Here is an 18,241-nt window from a genome sequence, read left to right as displayed (position 1 = left end):
TAAGATTGTGCAATTCCCCTCTGACTGAATTCATAACTCATAATAAACTTTTATGCCCGAAAGGCAACTTAAGTAATGAAGTGCAATATCCTCATGCGTCTGCGCAACATGGGCCTGGATGAGCAAAACATTACCTATAATATAAATCCCTTTTAATTGATTTGAAATTGTACCAGGGAGAAAATCCACATGCATGACAAGCTGCTGTATCCGGTATTTAAACTGATTCACAAACCAGATGGTTGAGCTGTGGTTTTGGAGCTTTGGCTTCATGCTATCTCCATTGCTGGAGGACAAGAGAAAAAAAAAAAAAAGAAAGAAACAGAGGAGCAAAAAATGGTCAGCTTGTTGCATCGAGCAGTAAATCACACAAAACCCGCTCCTCTGGTACACAGCTCTGACTCGATGGCACAGCAGCAAAGGGACTGGCAGCGGTAACCATTAGACAAACAGTGTTGGAAATCTTTGTGATATACGACAAAAAAGAGGCAAAGAGAACACACAGTCCTTTATAATAACTTTGATACGCGTGAGAAAAATAGCGATACCGAAAGGAGGAGGGGCTACGTTCGGGTCAAAAGGCCAAACGAATTGAAGCGGATCGTCAGCGAGCTTCGCGTCTGCAGCTCAGCCTGATCTGTGGACGGGGCTTCCTTCCAGCTGTCTCTTCCCACCCGCTCAGCGATGGGCGCCCACAGCTGGCCTCTTGTTTTTCCTTGACAAACGGCAATTTCACAGTCCTCCACCAGTCCGCTGTGTTCACATCACTCTTCCTACTCTCCCCTGTGCCAGAACACACTGTCTGACTCCAGCAGCAATGTGGGTCTCCTACAGGTGTTTGCTGGAGCTGGTTTGACACCATCCGTACCACTTTTGCACGCTCTAGGAAAAGATGGAACGCCTACTCTCAAATTAGAGAGTGATTTTTGCGCATCGGGATTTTAGATTTTTTAATGCCTTTTGTTAAAGCCCTGTACGTTTGCATGTGTCTATAACTCCGCTCCTTTTCTCTCCCCCACAGTACCTGCAGATGAAATGGCCTCTTTTGGATGTTCCCGGATCTGCAGGCCTTAAGGACTCACGTTCTCCAACACCAGGGCATTTAGTAAGTACACACTAACTCTCAAAACAAACAACAAAAACTGAATTATGTCAAGATCCAGTCAGAGAGCATTAAAAGTCACAGGTCTGACAGGTGCGTCGTCTTTAAAAAAAAATCATCAAAATACACATTCATTAGAGTGAGGAACTTAAAAAAAACCTTAATAATTGGTGCATTTTCAACTTTCTGAGCTTGAAATACTCATCTGTGATGTGCCATTCGATCAAAAAAAAAAATTGTCATATTTCATCCAAGTTGCTTTATTCTACATCTCATTTAATCAATAATTTAGACTAAAGAGATTCTGTTAAAAAACAATAAATTCTGCACTTCTTACAACCATGACAAACTCTACTGCGACTAAGTTTAGGGACTTCTCAGCTGACCTACAGGTTGTTTACAAAATAAGAGACCACTATGGAAACTAATCTGAATGTAAGTAGTAAAATAGATATTGTATGTACAGTCATTTTTTTCCCACTATTGGTAACAGCTATGGGCACTTGGAAAAAAGTTGTACATGTTGATTTGAGTGTTTTGTTAAATTTTTCTAAAAAAGAATAAAAGAGAAAATTCAAACTCAGTCTGTATTATGCTGCACAAAAGACATTTTTTAGTTCTCTCTGCTTCTACCCATCATTGTTCAGTTTCCATAGAAGTGCAGGACTTTATATTACAGTGGAAAAAAACACCTAGAAAGAGTTCAGAGGGTTTAGCCACATTGGAGTTGGGTCAAAATCTGGAGGATCTGTATTGTTACTGATGATTCATGAACATTTCAGATTTCTGTATGCGCTCACTGCAGTCTGTTATCTTCAAAATAAAACCTTGTTTCACAAATAAGTGGCTTGGTTGAAGAGTGACATAAAAACACAATCTACACCAGCAGGGTCCCACAGTTATTTAGTGGCACTAATAAGATGCTTCCTTCAAGTTATATTCTACAGGCCATTAACTCAATTATCAAACGAATCATGTAAACTTATTGGGGGAATTTGTTTGCTGCGAACCATAGAAATGCTTTCATCAAACTATCACGATGATGCGGGTTATTCACAATAATCGAGTTACAGTGTGCATGCAAATCCCCGGGTTCCCATCCCTGCAAGCACAGCTTCCCACCGCAGCCCTAACTTAGCCCTCAGGCCAGCTGCTGAACACTCTGTCCGCCTGTCTCGGCCACAATAACTCAGTCCCCACCGTAAATCTCTCAGGTTTGATCCTCCTTGCCATTCAGGAACTTTCCCACACAGGTGTGAACTAGTCATCATGGAGTCTCACTCTGGTTAGACAATGCGGGGCCTCAGCAGACCTGTTTGGTTTGTGGCTTCGCTGTGAGATGTGTGTTGGGGAATGAAAACATGAGATAACGCGGAGCCTAGAGCATCTATCTGGCATCTCACCTGTGTGATTGTATCTGGGCGTTTTTCTGATTCAGGAAGTCCTTTTTAAATGGTGCGTGGAGCAGAACGCCACTGTCACTATGTTCAAGCCATAACGAGCCGTTGTGACTCAGCCTCTTGACCTTACAAATCCTGACTAGACGCGCTCGCTGAGTTTGTGGTTGAGTCGCTGGATTCTATAATCACACTGGTGCATACGACAAAGTCCTCATTGAACACAGTCAATGGGAAATTGTGAAGTGGACGGAGTTTGCTCATGGGAATCCAGCGCTGATTTATGTCTCAGTGGAAACCAATTCAGTATATTTTATTAGAATAAATGCGACCCATCGGTGACCCTGGTGATTTTTCTCTGGAACACAGGAGCTACTGTGTGAAGTTTTCTTGTTGTTAACTGATTTCAGCCATTTAGCCAATATAAGAAATGCATGGATTCACAATTGCAGGGACACAGAATGAGGAGAAAAGGTCCAAACAAGGAGTGCAGTAATGGTAAATGAATTAAAGGAAATTGTAGTTTGCTGACTGAGGTTTAGTTCTATGATTGTGGTTGTTTCTATTCTGTCCTTCAGCGGTTGGTGCTACTTTTTATGTGGCTCTCTGTTGTGCTGTTTGGCCTTCATCTTTTTCATGCCATTAAGTCAGAAAAGTCAATACAGGCAGGAACAATGAAGAAGAGGGAGAATGGGAGAAATCAAACACATTTCTGACAGAAATGTTTGCATTGTCTGAATAATAAGCGCCCTTCACTTTTTTAAATACTTACATATGTACTTTTGTAAAGTTTTGAAAATTTTAAATATGATTTCTTCTATATGTACCTAGGGATTTAGAATTATCTCCTGACTCACATCCATATGTGTTCTTGAAAATTTTAAGATAAGTGATGACACGTTCTGTTCATTTTACTTTTTTCTTAGCACCTGAATGGCACAGCTCTGATAAATGGGAAATCCAAGGCTAAATATCTCAAGTGAAAGACTTAAATACAATAGAATACAAAAGAATACAAGACATCAATATTATCTTAGAACTACACTTTTGCTCTAAAGCAGTGCAAAAGGTAGGAAGTTCAACTATCATTGTGAACTTCAATTTGTAGCTATCATTATGTGAACCAAAAGAGGAAGTTGAAATGCTATATTCAGTTTCCTGTGACCAGAAGGTCATTTGATGTGGGGTGGGAAGCTCTAATACTGGGTACGGCGTACCCTGGGCACAGAGGATAGAAAGCGAAACACCCCGCTGTGCCCTTACCCCCCACTCTGGGCCAAGTGCCCACATGCCCCTCTGGTGTGCTGCTACTGACAGGGAGCCAGGCTGATTATGTGCTCATTACTCCAGCCGAGGAGAGAGAAGGAGAGTGGGAGGGGAGCAGCAGGCTGGCTCCCCAGGCCTGCAGGCTCCCCAGGCCCCAACACTGCACTAATGAGAGCAGGGGGAGCGGATGGGCACACAGGGGGCCGAGGATTACTGCCCAGGGCCAAGAGGAGCAGGGAGTGAGACCCGAGGAGAGGCGCTGAGGAGACACCAGCAGGGACTCCTGAAGCAGAGCTGTGTTACATTAGACATTGTTGAATTTCTTTTTTGTGGATGGAACGGTATGGTTTGCATTATCTGTTGAGACCTGCTCGTGGGCGGATTTATATCTTACATTTTAAGATTTGCATGTCAACTAAGTATAATGTTAGTTTACTGATGAGGTTCCTGTAGTCTATGAAAGCCTGCTCAGTCAAGCCCCTCTGCAGATTAAAAAAATCATCCATTTGCGAGCCGCCACGTGTTGATGAACAATAATATCTCGAATTCCTACCTCTTCCTGTGGAGATCGATGCAATTATTGCTGCGGAAACTGCAATTACTTTGACATTTCTGCTAATGTGAGACGAGAAATGTGGCTGTAAAATATAAATCAGAACATTCAGCGGATGGGAAAAGTCTACGGAAAAACCATGTTGTCACCGCGTAGATTGGGTCCATAAGGCCTATATGCTAATCGGAGCCCACTTTGGCCCGAGATCCTCAATTATTCAACAGACAGGTTTGTTTAGCATTCAGCTGGTATTGCTTTTGGTAGTAGTGGTGGAGGTGGTGAGAGGACTGGGGGAAGAAGGGAACAAGCTTATATATGAGCATACCACACCCAGCCATGCATATACACACACTTGTGTATATGCATGCACGTCCTGAACCCCCAAAACCTCCATATCAGCTCCTGTGTTCAGAGGGTTGCTTCGTCATGAATAATACATCAAAGGCGCTGCAGGGCCAGGTGATGCAGTATGGGGAACTTGTCAGCCCATCAGTAGTGACCGAGATGGACCAGAGAGGAGAGAAGAGGAGAGGTGAGGAGAGGAGAGGAGAGGAGAGGAGAGGAGAGGAGAGGTGAGGTGAGGTGGCAGTCGTCTCATGCTCATCCTCCACAATGTAGGGATTCACACTCATTAACACGCTGCTGATAATGATGTCAAGGCTGCGTACTTCCCTCACTGAGGTCATTGAGTCACTTGCGGTAATTTGTCCATCAGGCCTGTTCTCTGTGTCGTTACGGACTACACTGACTCGCGCTGTTATTCTGGATTAGAAGGAGGAGTGACTCTCTAATGAGGTAGAACTGACCAGAGTGTCCACGGTGCGCTCAGTGCTCAAATATGGGGCTGATCTACACTTGACAGGGGCACAAGAATCACACTCTTTGTTTCAATATTGTATTAGTGCCGAGAGTAATCAAGGCACAGAGGGACCCGGTCCTGTCAGCGCATCATAAGCCACTTAGTCACTGAATTGTTTAAATGAATTGAAGTGGCGAGGTCTCCAACAGCATTCCGGGGATGCCTTTTGTCTGCCTGCGTGTGTCTGGTGCAATCTTCAACTCTCAGAGCAGTACGACATTTTAAGCAGCGATATTAAATGAAAAAGATGGCTTTTTTTTTTTTTCTTAAAGCGATACATATACTCGCTTTCGACCCGTATTCTTTCAACAGACCTTTGACTGGGAGTCCGGTGAGATTTTTCTCGTTTTGCATTAGGCAGTGAACAACCGGGATCCATCATGAAATCAAAGGCTTTGGGAGGACTGAACTGAATACTGATCTAAGGCCTGCGGTCCTGCTGGGCCGCTGCAGAGACAAGATCCTCTTCAGAAATGTGATAAGGAGCAAGTGCTTTGATTCCAGTCAAACTCTGTAGCCGAACACGCTCAGATTTGGTATTGCAGAGCGAGTTCACCAGTTACACAAGATGCTGTTTATTAGTGTCAGGTTTACCAGAAAATGTAACCATATGTCTGTCAATTTACAAATATTTATCACCAGGCAGGATCCCAGTGAGATTTGCTCGTGTTTGTGTCTATATATGCTTTGCTGATTTTGCTGGCTCTCTTAATTTATTTAGTGACCACTGGGGATATTCCCTCCAGTAATCCGACGCCACTCCGCACTATATTATTCTAACCTAGAATATTACTGCCATTGACCTTTTCACAGGCGATGACCAGACGTAAAGCACACGTTGTCTGTGATGAATGGCATAGTTTCGGAGTGGTTGATTTTAAAGACATATGACACGGTCAGTCCCCTCTCACGTCCGCTTCCTGTTGGCGTTGACAAACAAGGCTTGGATTTCTCAGCATGCCAGGCATTCTTTTCACCCTGTCTTTCCTGGAGTTTTGAAAGGCCTCTGAGCCTCCCACCCAGAATCGCCGAGCATAAAGACACACAAAGCTGTGGGGTTATTCAGTTTGTTCTAAGCTCTCTTCCCCATCGGCTGTTTGCCTAGTAATTCAATTCAGATGTGCAGGATCCAAAAACATGTTTGCTTGAATGAAATCCACCCCTCCACCCACATTGACCAAGGACTGTGCTTTTCTTAGCGTCGTTCCAAGTTGGACAGCCAAGCAAGGTACTGCCACCTCGGCCTTTTTAGCTTCAAACCCTCTTAAGAGACAGACATCTTTTCTCTGCTGCAGCTCAGCAACTTTCTGCTGTGTGTGTGTGTGTGTGTGTGTGTGTGTTTTAAACCTTCCTGTTACTATGTCAAATTGCTCTAAGACCGGTTCTGGGTGTTTTTTTTCTTCCTAGCCGAGAGTTCTGCACCACTGCAGACCTGTTTACAACCAGCACATCCATGTAAAGAGCAGGATTTCTGTCTGTCAGTGTAGATACCATCTGCTTTTCCTTCTATCACGTAGGTGTTGTTTATATTTAAAACACAGCTCATGTTCCTTGTGGTTTTCTTATTACACTTTGCTTGTGGATCATGAAACCAGACATACGTTGCTGTCATAAGCTACAGGAATATTACCTCTACACATAAACCAAGTCAAAGAAGGCATTGATGCGTCACTGTGCACTTTTAAGTGGAGTTTGAGCCATTAGTCTGGTGTTTCAGTTTTATAAAACTCACATTTTATGCTCTCCAGGGTCTAGAGAGCTTAATTATTTTGAATTAATTTTTAAAATATGCTGATTTTGATTAATTTAATTTAAAAATGTCACCATTCTAAGAGAGGAATTTGCTTGATGAAGTAGCCATCTTTATTCGTAGCGGAGAAACTCTGGCAGGTATGATACAGGTCACGCTGCGTTTTTCCTCCGCATTTTGTCGTGCTGCTGAAGTGAAAGGCAGCCCGGAGTCGAAACTAGTGCCTTCAAACTTAGAAATATGTTTAGAGCACACGATTCATGTATTCCAGGATATGAATAATTAATAGGCGTCATTTCAAATTCTCACTGAACTGCTTCCCAAAATGTGTTGGCACTCAGGTCTAGAGGTCTCAAACAACCCTCACAATATAGGGAAAATTCAGGCATATTGTACATGGAGTAGAACAACAAAGCACATCTCAAATATACATGACATGTGGGACCTGGGATTTTAACCTAGTAAGTCAACATTATTTTTGCCATGAAGCTTTATCAAAGCCTTTTCTGTGCACTGTGAAACTGTGTTTCATCGTTGGCATTGACCTTATGTGCTCTGTGTCTGGAGAAGCTGAAAAAGTCTTGAGCAAAGTGGTCCTAATATAGCCATGTTTAACACTAGTAAATATTTTCCTCACTCCATCTGGAATCAAAGCGTGCTTTAAACATGGGAGAAACCAATTTGCTAAAGATTTAAAAGGAGGAAAAGGTTGGACCTTCCTTTGCAGAAAAAAGAAAAAAGTGGCAGGGAAGAAAAAAAAAAAAAGCAAAGATTTGGAACAATTCTAAGCAGCGTGAAGCAAGAGAGTGTACAGAAGTCTCAATGCAAACCTTGTTCCCCAGCAGACCACGTTGGAGAGAGACAGAGGTTGAGAAGGGGGTGGGGAGGGATATTGAAGAAAGGTTAGCCTGGAGGAACAAGACTCCTTTCTCCCCTCCCACCCCTTGACCCTCCCATGTGACAAGTTGAGCCAACAAGTGCTCCATTCAGCCCGGCAGCCAGGGGAAATGACTGCCAGGCCGAGCGCTGCCTAATGAAAGTAGAGACGCTGGTTATTATTGTTGTTGTCTTCACCGTCCCCGTCGTACCCGTAATGCCGTTTTCAGTGTGCGCTGAGCGTTGTGGTAAACGCAAAGAAACACACACTGCATGTCAGAGGAAGTTTCATCTGTGGACTCTCTGTTCTTCACCACTTATCTGAAGTTATACAGAATTTTAAGTGGTTTTCCAACATCGGAGTAAACTGTAGAAAACGTGGCAGTGTAATCCAGCCATAGTGATGACTGCTGTCGGACAGAGTGGGAGATGATGTCGCTACATGTTTATGGGTATTCAGTTTACCTGAGCTTGATTGTGTTTGTTTGTGGCTTGCTGGTGCGACTTTTGGACTCGGTGGCACCGTTGTTTTTCTTGCTGGACTGAACAAACAGTTCTCTCCTCAACTAAACGACCGTAATGATCTTGGCATGCGGCTGCAAGGCTTTTTAGTGCTGCTTGGTGCCGGTCCAGATTGCATCACCGGGCCGGTCACACGCACAAACTGTGATGTTTACCATGGAGGGCATTCACAGATGATGGCCTCTTTACTCCATGCCTTTAATGGACAGTAGTATCATGCACTGCGCATTTGAGTTGTAACGTGTTTCAGCTACCAACACTCAGAAACAAACACAGCAAATGCAAAAATATGAACCTAAGTAGAGTAATTTAATAAAATGCCTCATTTTATTTTGAATGCCATATGCTGGATACTTGTTTGTCACCTAAAACTTTGGATCTCTGTGTCTTTTCTTCAGTCCAATAAAGTCCCAGTGGTACAGCATGCCCACCACGTGCACCCGCTGACACCTCTCATCACCTACAGCAATGAACACTTCTCCCCCGGCACGCCACCATCACACCTCTCTCCAGAGATCCTCGACCCAAAGACAGGTATGATGGACAGACATTGATTCACATCAGTAGAAGTATTCACCGTAAAATCTGTAATTTCGAAAGTTAGCGTTAAAAACTGCGGTTTTGTTTTCTCTTACACAGCTCTGAAGCTTTAGTCAGTTTACATTCATGTCAGTTACAATGAAGTCAAATAGCGACTGCACTGAAACATCTCCATTAGCCAGGATTCAGGAAATCTAATGTGCACGAATGCACACTAACAAGCTTGACAGGGTTGTGAGGTTTTAAAAAGGAAACAATGTCTCAACACCTTTTCGGCAAAAAAAAACCTAATCTGTTTGCAATGTATTTTGTACGTTTCTATGGACTTTTTAAACTATTTTACCACCTTGAAAACCTCATTGCTATTGAAATCACCAGACTGCATTCACCACAGCTCCTGTGGTTTATGACAAATTCAATTCAGCTACCATTCGAATTTGAACTCAAGAATTTAATTTTCAGTGAAGAATGAAGAGCATAGTTTAGATGTAAGCAAATACTTGCAAATTGTCAAATATAATTTTTCTCTATTTTCTGTTGCACCTGCAGGTATTCCTCGGACACCTCACCCATCAGAACTCTCTCCATACTACCCCCTGTCTCCTGGGGCTGTCGGTTCGATTGCTCACCCTCTGAGCTGGCTCATGCCACAGTAAGTTCCTTTTTTTATTAACTGTCCACTCAGGCAGATGTGTTTTGTTTGAAAAAGTGCAAACTTATTATCAAAAACTATACTCAGAGTTAATGACAAACATCTCAAATCCCTTTCTTCCACTCTTGTTTGGCGTGTTGCATATTTCCCTGCTACAGTTAAAGCCATTATGTTAACTGATTAACTTCAGACAACTACTTGGAGGCAGGTAAAATTCAGGGAAGCGCAACCATGTTTTTTTGAAGTTCAAGTCATGCATGAAGACAAGTATTAAAATTACAGCATTTTAGTAATTTTCGTTGAGAGCCATGTCCCGAGTTTTGTGCTGCACAGTTTAAGTGCAGCTGCGACACATCACAATAATGATAAATTAAAACATTTCTGTTTACCAGGAGGAATTTATGAACATTTATGGGTTTTGCTATGGATCTTATAATCAATTGCAACGGTGCTGTTCCACAAGCAGGGGGTTTGAGTTGATGAGTGGAGGATTAGTGCTGGTGGGTTAGCTGTCAGCTGTGTTTGATCCACCTCACACTGGAGCTTTTGCTCACTCCGTCTCCCTCCGTCTCCCAGGCAGGGCCAGCACATGTACTCCATCCCTCCGGGGGGATTCCGTCACCCCTATCCAGCGCTAGCGATGAATGCATCCATGTCCAGGTGAGTGGATCATGTTCAGCAACACCCCCACCCTCCCAAAGGGAGACATCTAATATCTGCCGCTTCTATGACATGCTGTAATCACATTTCCCCTCCTTTCTTTGCCCGTCTATTTACACTGTAACAAAATAAATAGCCGGGGTGCAGTTTTAAACCAACGTTGGACATATCGTTAAATCAATGGAGTTATTTTTAATAGTGGTTGCTTGATATTTTTCAAACCGCACGAATTTTCGATCTAAAGTAAAATTAAATAACCTGCTTCCACTTGGACAAAACATTGCCAAATCGCGGACGGGCAGAGTGGTTTCAGGACTACAAAGGGATGTGAGGTCTAAGTCTGTCAGAGACAGCTTCGGCTTGTTAAACAGAGTGAACGCGTTATTGGCATTCAGCGCTCCTCTGCTGTCTTTTTTCTCAGAGCTAAACTTCTGTGGTCAAGTTGGTGTTCTGAGCCACTCTACAACACGCATACACACACACGCACGCACGCACGCACGCACGCACGCACGCACACACACACACACACACGCACACACATATCGCAGAGATGAAAGGGCTGAGAATCGATTAGGACAAATCAAAGCTCATCTGAACCTACACGTCCCATCAGACTAAACTCTCTGACCCTCTGTCAAAATTGGAAAGATTTGTAGCGAGCCTTCCGGTGTTAGTATGAGATGAAATATTCAGAGGGGCCTCTGTGATCAATAGCATGTGTAGCTCCATCGTGAGATGAACTCACAACAATCAGAACCTACCTCACGGAAGTTTTCACACTATTTAATCCATCACGTTTATTGAATGCCAAATATTGCACCAGTCCGCACAGTTTCCGCTTTTAAATAATGTTTAAATGTCTTGCACATTTAAAAACCTGCGTACAAGAAGCTGGAGTGAATGAAGCTCATGACATATTTTCAACTTAATCTGTTAATCAGACTTAATAAGATATAACCAAAGAGGCCAGTAAAAGGTTAAGAATAAATTTGCATGGCAACAATATAGACTAATGCTAATGGGAGCATATTTTTTTCAAAACATTGAGCTTGACTGCATGCCATCACTTGGAGCAGCCTTGAGTTATTCATTGGGGGAAAAGTATGATGTTTACAAAGATAAGTTGGTGTAGGTCTGTTAGCATCGAGGGAATGATATGGAACCTCCTTGTTTATACAGTATAAATTATTAAGTGTATTAAAGAAAAAAAGGGGAAAAAAACATGATTTGAGAATTTGCTCTCCAGTGGAGATATTTTATTAAACTTTATGTATTTACACACATTTCTTCCTTTAGGTAAGATTTTATATTAATAGTGGATGTTGGATGATGAATCAAAATAGCCTTTTAACTAACTTTCTGTGGGCAGATTTGCAGCCTGGACCACATTTGTTGTCGGGTTTGATGGTTAGAAATGATTGGAATGGGCTTGTTATGTAGGTTAATGCTGGGTTGGTTCGTCCCTCAGTGTATCATAAGGTGAAGCACATATTATATTCTGCATGTGTTTCTCATGTCAGCCTGTGTAACATGTTAAAACACCTTAAATAGAGGAATTTTCCGATCCAACATTAACTAGAGTGTGAGCGATACAGGGGTATGCAGCTTAAATTCCCCCTTTGTCCACTACAATGCTCCTTTGTATTAACAATTGGAAATTGAGAGAGACACTTTGCAAAGGTGTTCTGTGTGGACGGCTGTCAGAACGCTCTCCATGGTCTGGAACGTGGTAAGGAAAGAGGTTTCAGGTGTCACGGCCATGCTGTCGCCATGGTAACAACACACTCCACTTTTCTCCAGCCATTGGTGAATAAAGGGGCTTTTGAAAAAGTCTTTATTTGAACAAAAAAGCAAGCATGTTACTCATTGTGCGTCTGCATTTAGTCTAGACAGAGGCAGTAGGCACCGCGAGTTTCACCCCGGAGGGTAAGGCAGGGCAGTTGTGCGCCAAGTTAGCTGAACCTTTTCTCGTCAAGTTGACAGAGGCTCACTGTTAAAACCCGACTCTTAAAATGTCGCCTTCCTTTCCCAGCTTGGTGTCCAGCCGTTTCTCCCCTCACATGGTGACTCCACCTCCACACAGCCTCCACCAGACTGGCATCCCCCATCCTGCCATCGTCTCCCCGGCCATCAAGCAGGAGCCCAGCAGTGACAACATCAGCCCTTCAATGCACGCGTAAGGACGGCTGAAATCGTCAAAAACCAGCTATTGTTGCTGCATAATCATTCATCTTGTGTGCTAAACTTCACCGGTACTTCTCCACCGTTCACACTTCATTAACAGCATCTTTTCAATGTTTCGGGTTAGCAGGAAGTCCCCCGTTCCTCCCAAGAAAGAAGAGGACAAGAAGCCTCATATCAAGAAGCCTCTGAATGCTTTCATGCTGTATATGAAGGAGATGAGAGCCAAAGTGGTGGCAGAGTGCACTCTGAAGGAGAGTGCTGCCATCAACCAGATCCTTGGAAGACGGGTGAGCAGCGCAGACACAAACATGCATGAGAGCTTATAATTGCATACTGTGTGTGTACATGTATTTAACACCTCTTTGATGTCTTCTTTGTCTGCAGTGGCATTCCCTGTCAAGAGAGGAACAAGCCAAATACTACGAGCTGGCCAGAAAAGAGAGGCAACTCCACTCCCAGCTGTATCCAGGATGGTCAGCACGCGATAACTATGTGAGTAGCACATATCAGTGAGCAATGGGACAACAGCTTATTTCCCATTAGTTTTAGTACGGTATGACTGCATCAGTTAATTATAGTAGCTGCACTTTTGATCTCATGAAGTGAAACCGTTGAGGCGGTTTGCTTTTACTACCAAAAAAACTCTTTAACCGTATTGTTTGATCTGTGCAGGGAAAGCGGAAAAAGAGGAAGAGAGAGAATAAGCCAGACTCAAAACCAGAAGGTAAGAGGCCTGTTCTTCATGTTATTTGTTTTTCTGTTTTCACAGTTGAGAAGAAGGAATAACTGTAGAAACTAACCTCAAGAGCCTGTCCTTTTCTTGCAGGCCTGAAGTGTAGCCTGAAACTGCAACTTTATTCTGTTATTTTTGTTCTTAACATGAATTCTGTCCCTTCATTAGCACCGACTAACTTCTTTCCCTGCTTCTATACTTTGACAAGCAGCTTATGAGGTTCAGTGCTAATAGTGGCAGGTATGTCTGCTGTTGTGCAACCATGTGACCACTGTAACTTTCCCAAAATAAGAGAACTCTCCACTCTTCAGTGCACATTTTAGTGTTCATTCTGTGTCATGTTCCTTTTTTGAATCATACATGCATAACATCTGGATATGCTGTGAACATCCTGTTTCGCTCTCCCTGTTGTAACATGTTTCCAAGTTGATTTGAAAAATGTCACATTTCAGAAGTTTCACATCACATTCATTGTTTAAATAATCGCTCACACACTTCTGTCAGCTGCAGCATTGAGGGACATGAACCAGATACGAATCCAGCGGCTGATCCATAATTCAGCTTCTCCGCTTCTCCCGTTGTTTTCTCCAGACTTCTCGATAAGAAGCAAGAAGCAGTGCGTGCAGTACCTGCCCTCGGAGAAGATGTGCGACAGTCCTGCGTCGTCTCACGGGAGCATGCTGGACTCTCCAGCCACCCCCTCTGCAGCGCTGGCCTCCCCCGCCGCCCCCGCCGCCACTCACTCCGAGCAGGCCCAGCCGCTATCGCTCACCACCAAACCGGAGGGACGCATGCACCACCACTTCTCCCTACCCGGGAAGGCTTCTGGATCCACATCCTCCTCTTCCTCCTCCTCTTCCTCCTCCTCTTCCTCCCAACCCAGCATCTCCATCCCCATTGGTACTTCAGGTAGCCAGTCGAACACACCCATCCTCACCCGGCCAATCCCGTTCACCTCTCTGCACCCCTCCATGCTCTCCCCTCCTTCCCCCTTCCACCAGGCAGCCCTTCACTCCCATCATGCCCTGTTCCAGTCGCAGCCCCTCTCCTTGGTTACCAAACCAACCGAATGAGTCCGACAAAGTCAAAATTTTCCCCCATTTATTGTGCTGTATATTGCTTTTCTTTTAAAATAGGTATTAGAACAACTTTTTTTCTAAATAATGAAAAGGAAGAAATATTATTGGTCAATATTTGACTGTCTCCTTTTCTACATCTCTCAATGAAAACAAAATGTATTTTTTGTAAAGTTTACTGCAGAACTGGTTTCTTTTTGATGCATTTATCCAATGAACCTCTTGTATAAAAGAACCAATGTACATAAAGTTTCTTTATAAAAGCAAAAAGAAACAAAAACACATTTTCTTTTTAGCCAAAACCTGATTAATGTTAGTATGAAGTTTAAGTCTTAGTACTGGCCAATAATTGCAGCCCCCCTTTTCAATTCACGAGTGTGTGCCCCTTCTTTGACATGTTAAATAAACATTTGAAACTGTTTCTTAAAGGAACTGTCTCAGTCTGTCTATTCACATTCTATCAGCCCGTGTTTTGTTTTTTTTTTTTTAACATTTAATAAGGAGAAATTTCTTTTACAAGGTAATGTGGTTAGGATTAATATTCTCATAATAGTGGCCACAGTGCGTAACAAATTCATATTAGCCTTTTGTAGGTGTTGCGAATGTAGATTAATGAGCAGAGTAATTTCATTACAGCCACACAGAAATTGAAAAAGGACATCACACACCTGTCATTTTTATATGCTTGCATTCTGCTTTAGTTTTCTGTACGTAGCATCTTTAGAAAAACCTTGCTGATGGTGGCAAAGACTTTAATGTTTCATAAAGCAGAATTAGGCTAACCACACTGGAAAATGAGTGCCTGAAACAGGGTAGCAAAAATTTCAGACCCAAAATAAATACAAATAAAAAAAATAACAGACATCTGCTCCATCTTGGAGAACAGCATCCCACAACAATGACAAAAAAGCAGGTCAGCCCCATCCCAGCACAGCGAACCCTGCTCGGGTTCCCTGTTCCTTTTGCACTTTTACTGCATCTTTATTCACCGTTTGGCACACTGCTTAGGCTTTAATTAACTCAGAGGTAACGGGATGGAGCCCTAGGGACCTCATTAGGCATTTCAATTAGTGAAAAATACACAAGGTAGGTTACAGTTTTTGGTGGCTGTGGAGATGAGGAGTAGTGCCAGGGATGGACCAGTTATGTTGGAGCAGAGGGGGACTGCTGGCCTGGACGAGCCCACTGATAAACCCCCAACTACTGGAGACAAGATCTTACCTACGGGGAGATCTACAGAGCTGGCAAATGCTACTTTTCAATATTCAGTATATACATATTATAAATTAAGATGACTGCAACAGTAGATCAACAGAGCAGTCTTTGTTAACTGATTTACAGCATATACACTAGATGCTACTTAAATGAACCTGTCAGGGAGCTGTGTGTTGACTGGGATGGAACTGAGGCAAAGCTATTATTTATCATCCATTTGCTGTTTAATTGTGACAGAATCAGAGGTCATTGTGACAAAAATCACCTCTAATTCAGACAGAATCCTTAAAGTACAGACAGGTGGACTGACTCGGTTGCCATAGAGGCACCAAACTGTCAAGTCTTCCCTGCTCTGTTTTAAGCAATCATTAGACATAATAAGTCTTTGCTTGTTTGCTGTTCTATCTTACATCATTCCAGGCACAAACCACACCGTCTCCGGTGCCACGGCTGCCTGCTCTGAGCCACTTCACCAATCCATCAGTGAAATTCCAGGTAATGAGTTGTCAAAACAGCCAGCGAATCTGTCTCCTCAAGGCCATACATCCACTGCAATGTTCAATCCTCCTAAGACAATACCCCTATTATGAAACTCAGTCCCCATGTGAATCACTTCAAATGCATTTCCATACCTGCGCCTGCTCAATTTTATCCTGTAACAGTTTTACTCAAGTGAAGAAAATCCTAGGAAAGCTGGTAGAACACAACTGCTACAACAGACTTTATTTATTCAAGCACAAAATCTGTTTGAAATTAAATAAAAGCAATGTGATGCTAAAGTTCCCATCCTCCACTCAAAAGGTAATATACCGCTGTTTATTTCTAATAACGTATCTGGATGCTGCTCCACTCAACATCTGCCATGTAAGCACGAGGTCAGATTTAATACATGTTAATTTTTGCTCATTAAATTCTTCCAATCTCTTGCCAAGGTTCTTTTTCGGGCCTTCCTTTGATCTTGAATTTATTCCAGGTTAACCATTTGATAGTTCACATGCGTAGCATTGCTCCCAGATCTGTTATTTGAGAAGTCACCTCAATTATATATATAAAAAAATCTGAATCCTTAAGTCCAAATCCGCACAATAAATATTGACACAGATGCCATTGTGTTCAGATTAACAACCACATAATCAGAAAAAGGTTGATCTTATATCTGCCATTGACTCTGTGACCTTATATTCCCAATAATAACAGGATGCTGTGCTTGCGTCACATGTGGTTTCCCAAAGTGATATTAATTGATTGTTTCTGTAACATTCACTGAGCTTAGCCAGACTCAGCTGGTGCCTTTGTGAAGGCAGGTATGGCTGACTGTGAGCTTAAGAACCTCCTTAATGTATTATTCATACCCATTTGACCTTAAAGATGGAAATGCAAATGGGTGTCAAGAATGAGAGGGATCATCGGACTTTTCAAATGTCAAATAGCCTGGCACAATTAAGACATATTCATTACAAGAGCCCACAGGTCTGCCACATCCAGCTGGGATGTAAAACACCTCCAATTAACATTTAGATCATTATCTCGTCTCCAAAGCCGCAGCGCACCTCCAATTGTGATGTCTATAATGCTGCTGCTGGAGTAATCATGGTGAAAGACTGTGAGGTTTTAGTGACTTCACTTAATGGTGTTTGTTCAAAACTCTTTCATAGCTTTCAAGGTTGTTATGGGCTAACTGATATAGCTTTTTTTTGGAACTGCTTACAATAACACAGAGAAAGTAATCTGGTGCTTTTCTTTTTATTCAATTGCACTGCATATCAATACTGCCATCTGCTGATAAGGTCAAATACTGACACAACATGTGAAGGAAATATCCACGTCATGTCAGCGCTTCACCCGTGGGTGGCAGCAGTGACACAAATGTTACTTTCTCCACTCCCACTCTGGTGGATCATTATGAAAAAAAGACATTTTTCATAATAGTAAATTTAACTTTTGAATCTTCATTAGAACAGCTTCAGGTCAGATGAATATAATGGGAGGTTTATGAACAATTGGAGGATGTCAGCCTCCCCTACAGGAGGTTCTGTCTATGAGTCTGGTCCAAATATTTATGTCTCCCTTTGTTTTCACATGTGCCAGTCAACTGATGCAGATATGGAAGTCCTCGCCTTGTCTATAGCATTGATTTACCAACACAGATTGCTCAACTAAGTTGCAAAAATGCCTCATTTTACTCATACTTGAGGTTCCTTAAAAACTTACAAATAGCTAAATGTGAGGCATGTGTGAAGGAAATGACAAATACTGAAAAAGGGAAGAAGACGCTTTGCATCTTCACTGTTTTAATGACCCATACATCGAGCATTTTAATAACACGTGGAGACAATATGAGCTGCCACAGGGCAAGAAATAGTATTACGTTGAGGCTAACTATTGACAGTGTAGCCATTAGGAATTACAGACAGGTGAACTGTACTTTCCATTTCAGGCCTCACACCCACTTGAGCTGGTCATCATGATGATTACTCCTGTCAGTTCCTCATTTGTGCCTGAAAATCACAAGTAACAAGGATCTTTACTGCACCCAGGACAAGGAACAGTCCCCCAGTTCAAATTAAATCCTGTCCCAGCATTGACAATGTAAAATCACAACCGAAGAACCTGCATTGCTCATGTTCACTCTTACTCGCTTTAATTGCTTTGTATCAGTTTTATTTCATAGTTTGACATTTTTCACGTGTTTATATTAAAGGTTTCTGTGATTCTAGTCACCTCCTTGGTGCATTTATATAGACTATTTCATGGTATCAGCTTTGTGTCGTCTCCCTCTCATACTTCATTCTTCATCCGTTCTCTCCCTTCACTTCCCTGCAGGCATCCAGTCAGGTACTTCTACATCTGCAGCTA

General features: G+C 42.6%; 1 protein-coding gene across 3 annotated transcripts in view; it reads left to right on the top strand.

Moving 5' to 3' along the window:
• tcf7l1b (transcription factor 7 like 1b) overlaps window positions 1-14,598 on the top strand; it is a 32,606-nt gene extending 18,008 nt beyond the window's left edge. Inside the window, exons 4-12 of one of the 3 annotated variants that reach the window (XM_023296492.3) lie at window positions 1,022-1,105; window positions 8,724-8,859; window positions 9,415-9,517; window positions 10,094-10,177; window positions 12,210-12,353; window positions 12,486-12,648; window positions 12,746-12,853; window positions 13,034-13,085; window positions 13,686-14,598. In XM_023296492.3, coding sequence (XP_023152260.2) covers window positions 1,022-1,105; window positions 8,724-8,859; window positions 9,415-9,517; window positions 10,094-10,177; window positions 12,210-12,353; window positions 12,486-12,648; window positions 12,746-12,853; window positions 13,034-13,085; window positions 13,686-14,167 — 1,356 coding nt within the window. In that variant the 3' untranslated portion in view covers window positions 14,168-14,598. The other 2 variants (XM_055011640.1, XM_055011641.1) reach the window with 2 other exon arrangements.
• Window positions 14,599-18,241: the final 3,643 nt, after the last annotated feature.

This window comes from Amphiprion ocellaris, chromosome 6, assembly GCF_022539595.1.
Source record: "Amphiprion ocellaris isolate individual 3 ecotype Okinawa chromosome 6, ASM2253959v1, whole genome shotgun sequence".
Lineage (NCBI taxonomy): Eukaryota > Metazoa > Chordata > Actinopteri > Pomacentridae > Amphiprion > Amphiprion ocellaris.
Note: the sequence above shows the minus strand (reverse complement) of the source record. Positions and strands in the feature narration are given on the sequence as shown.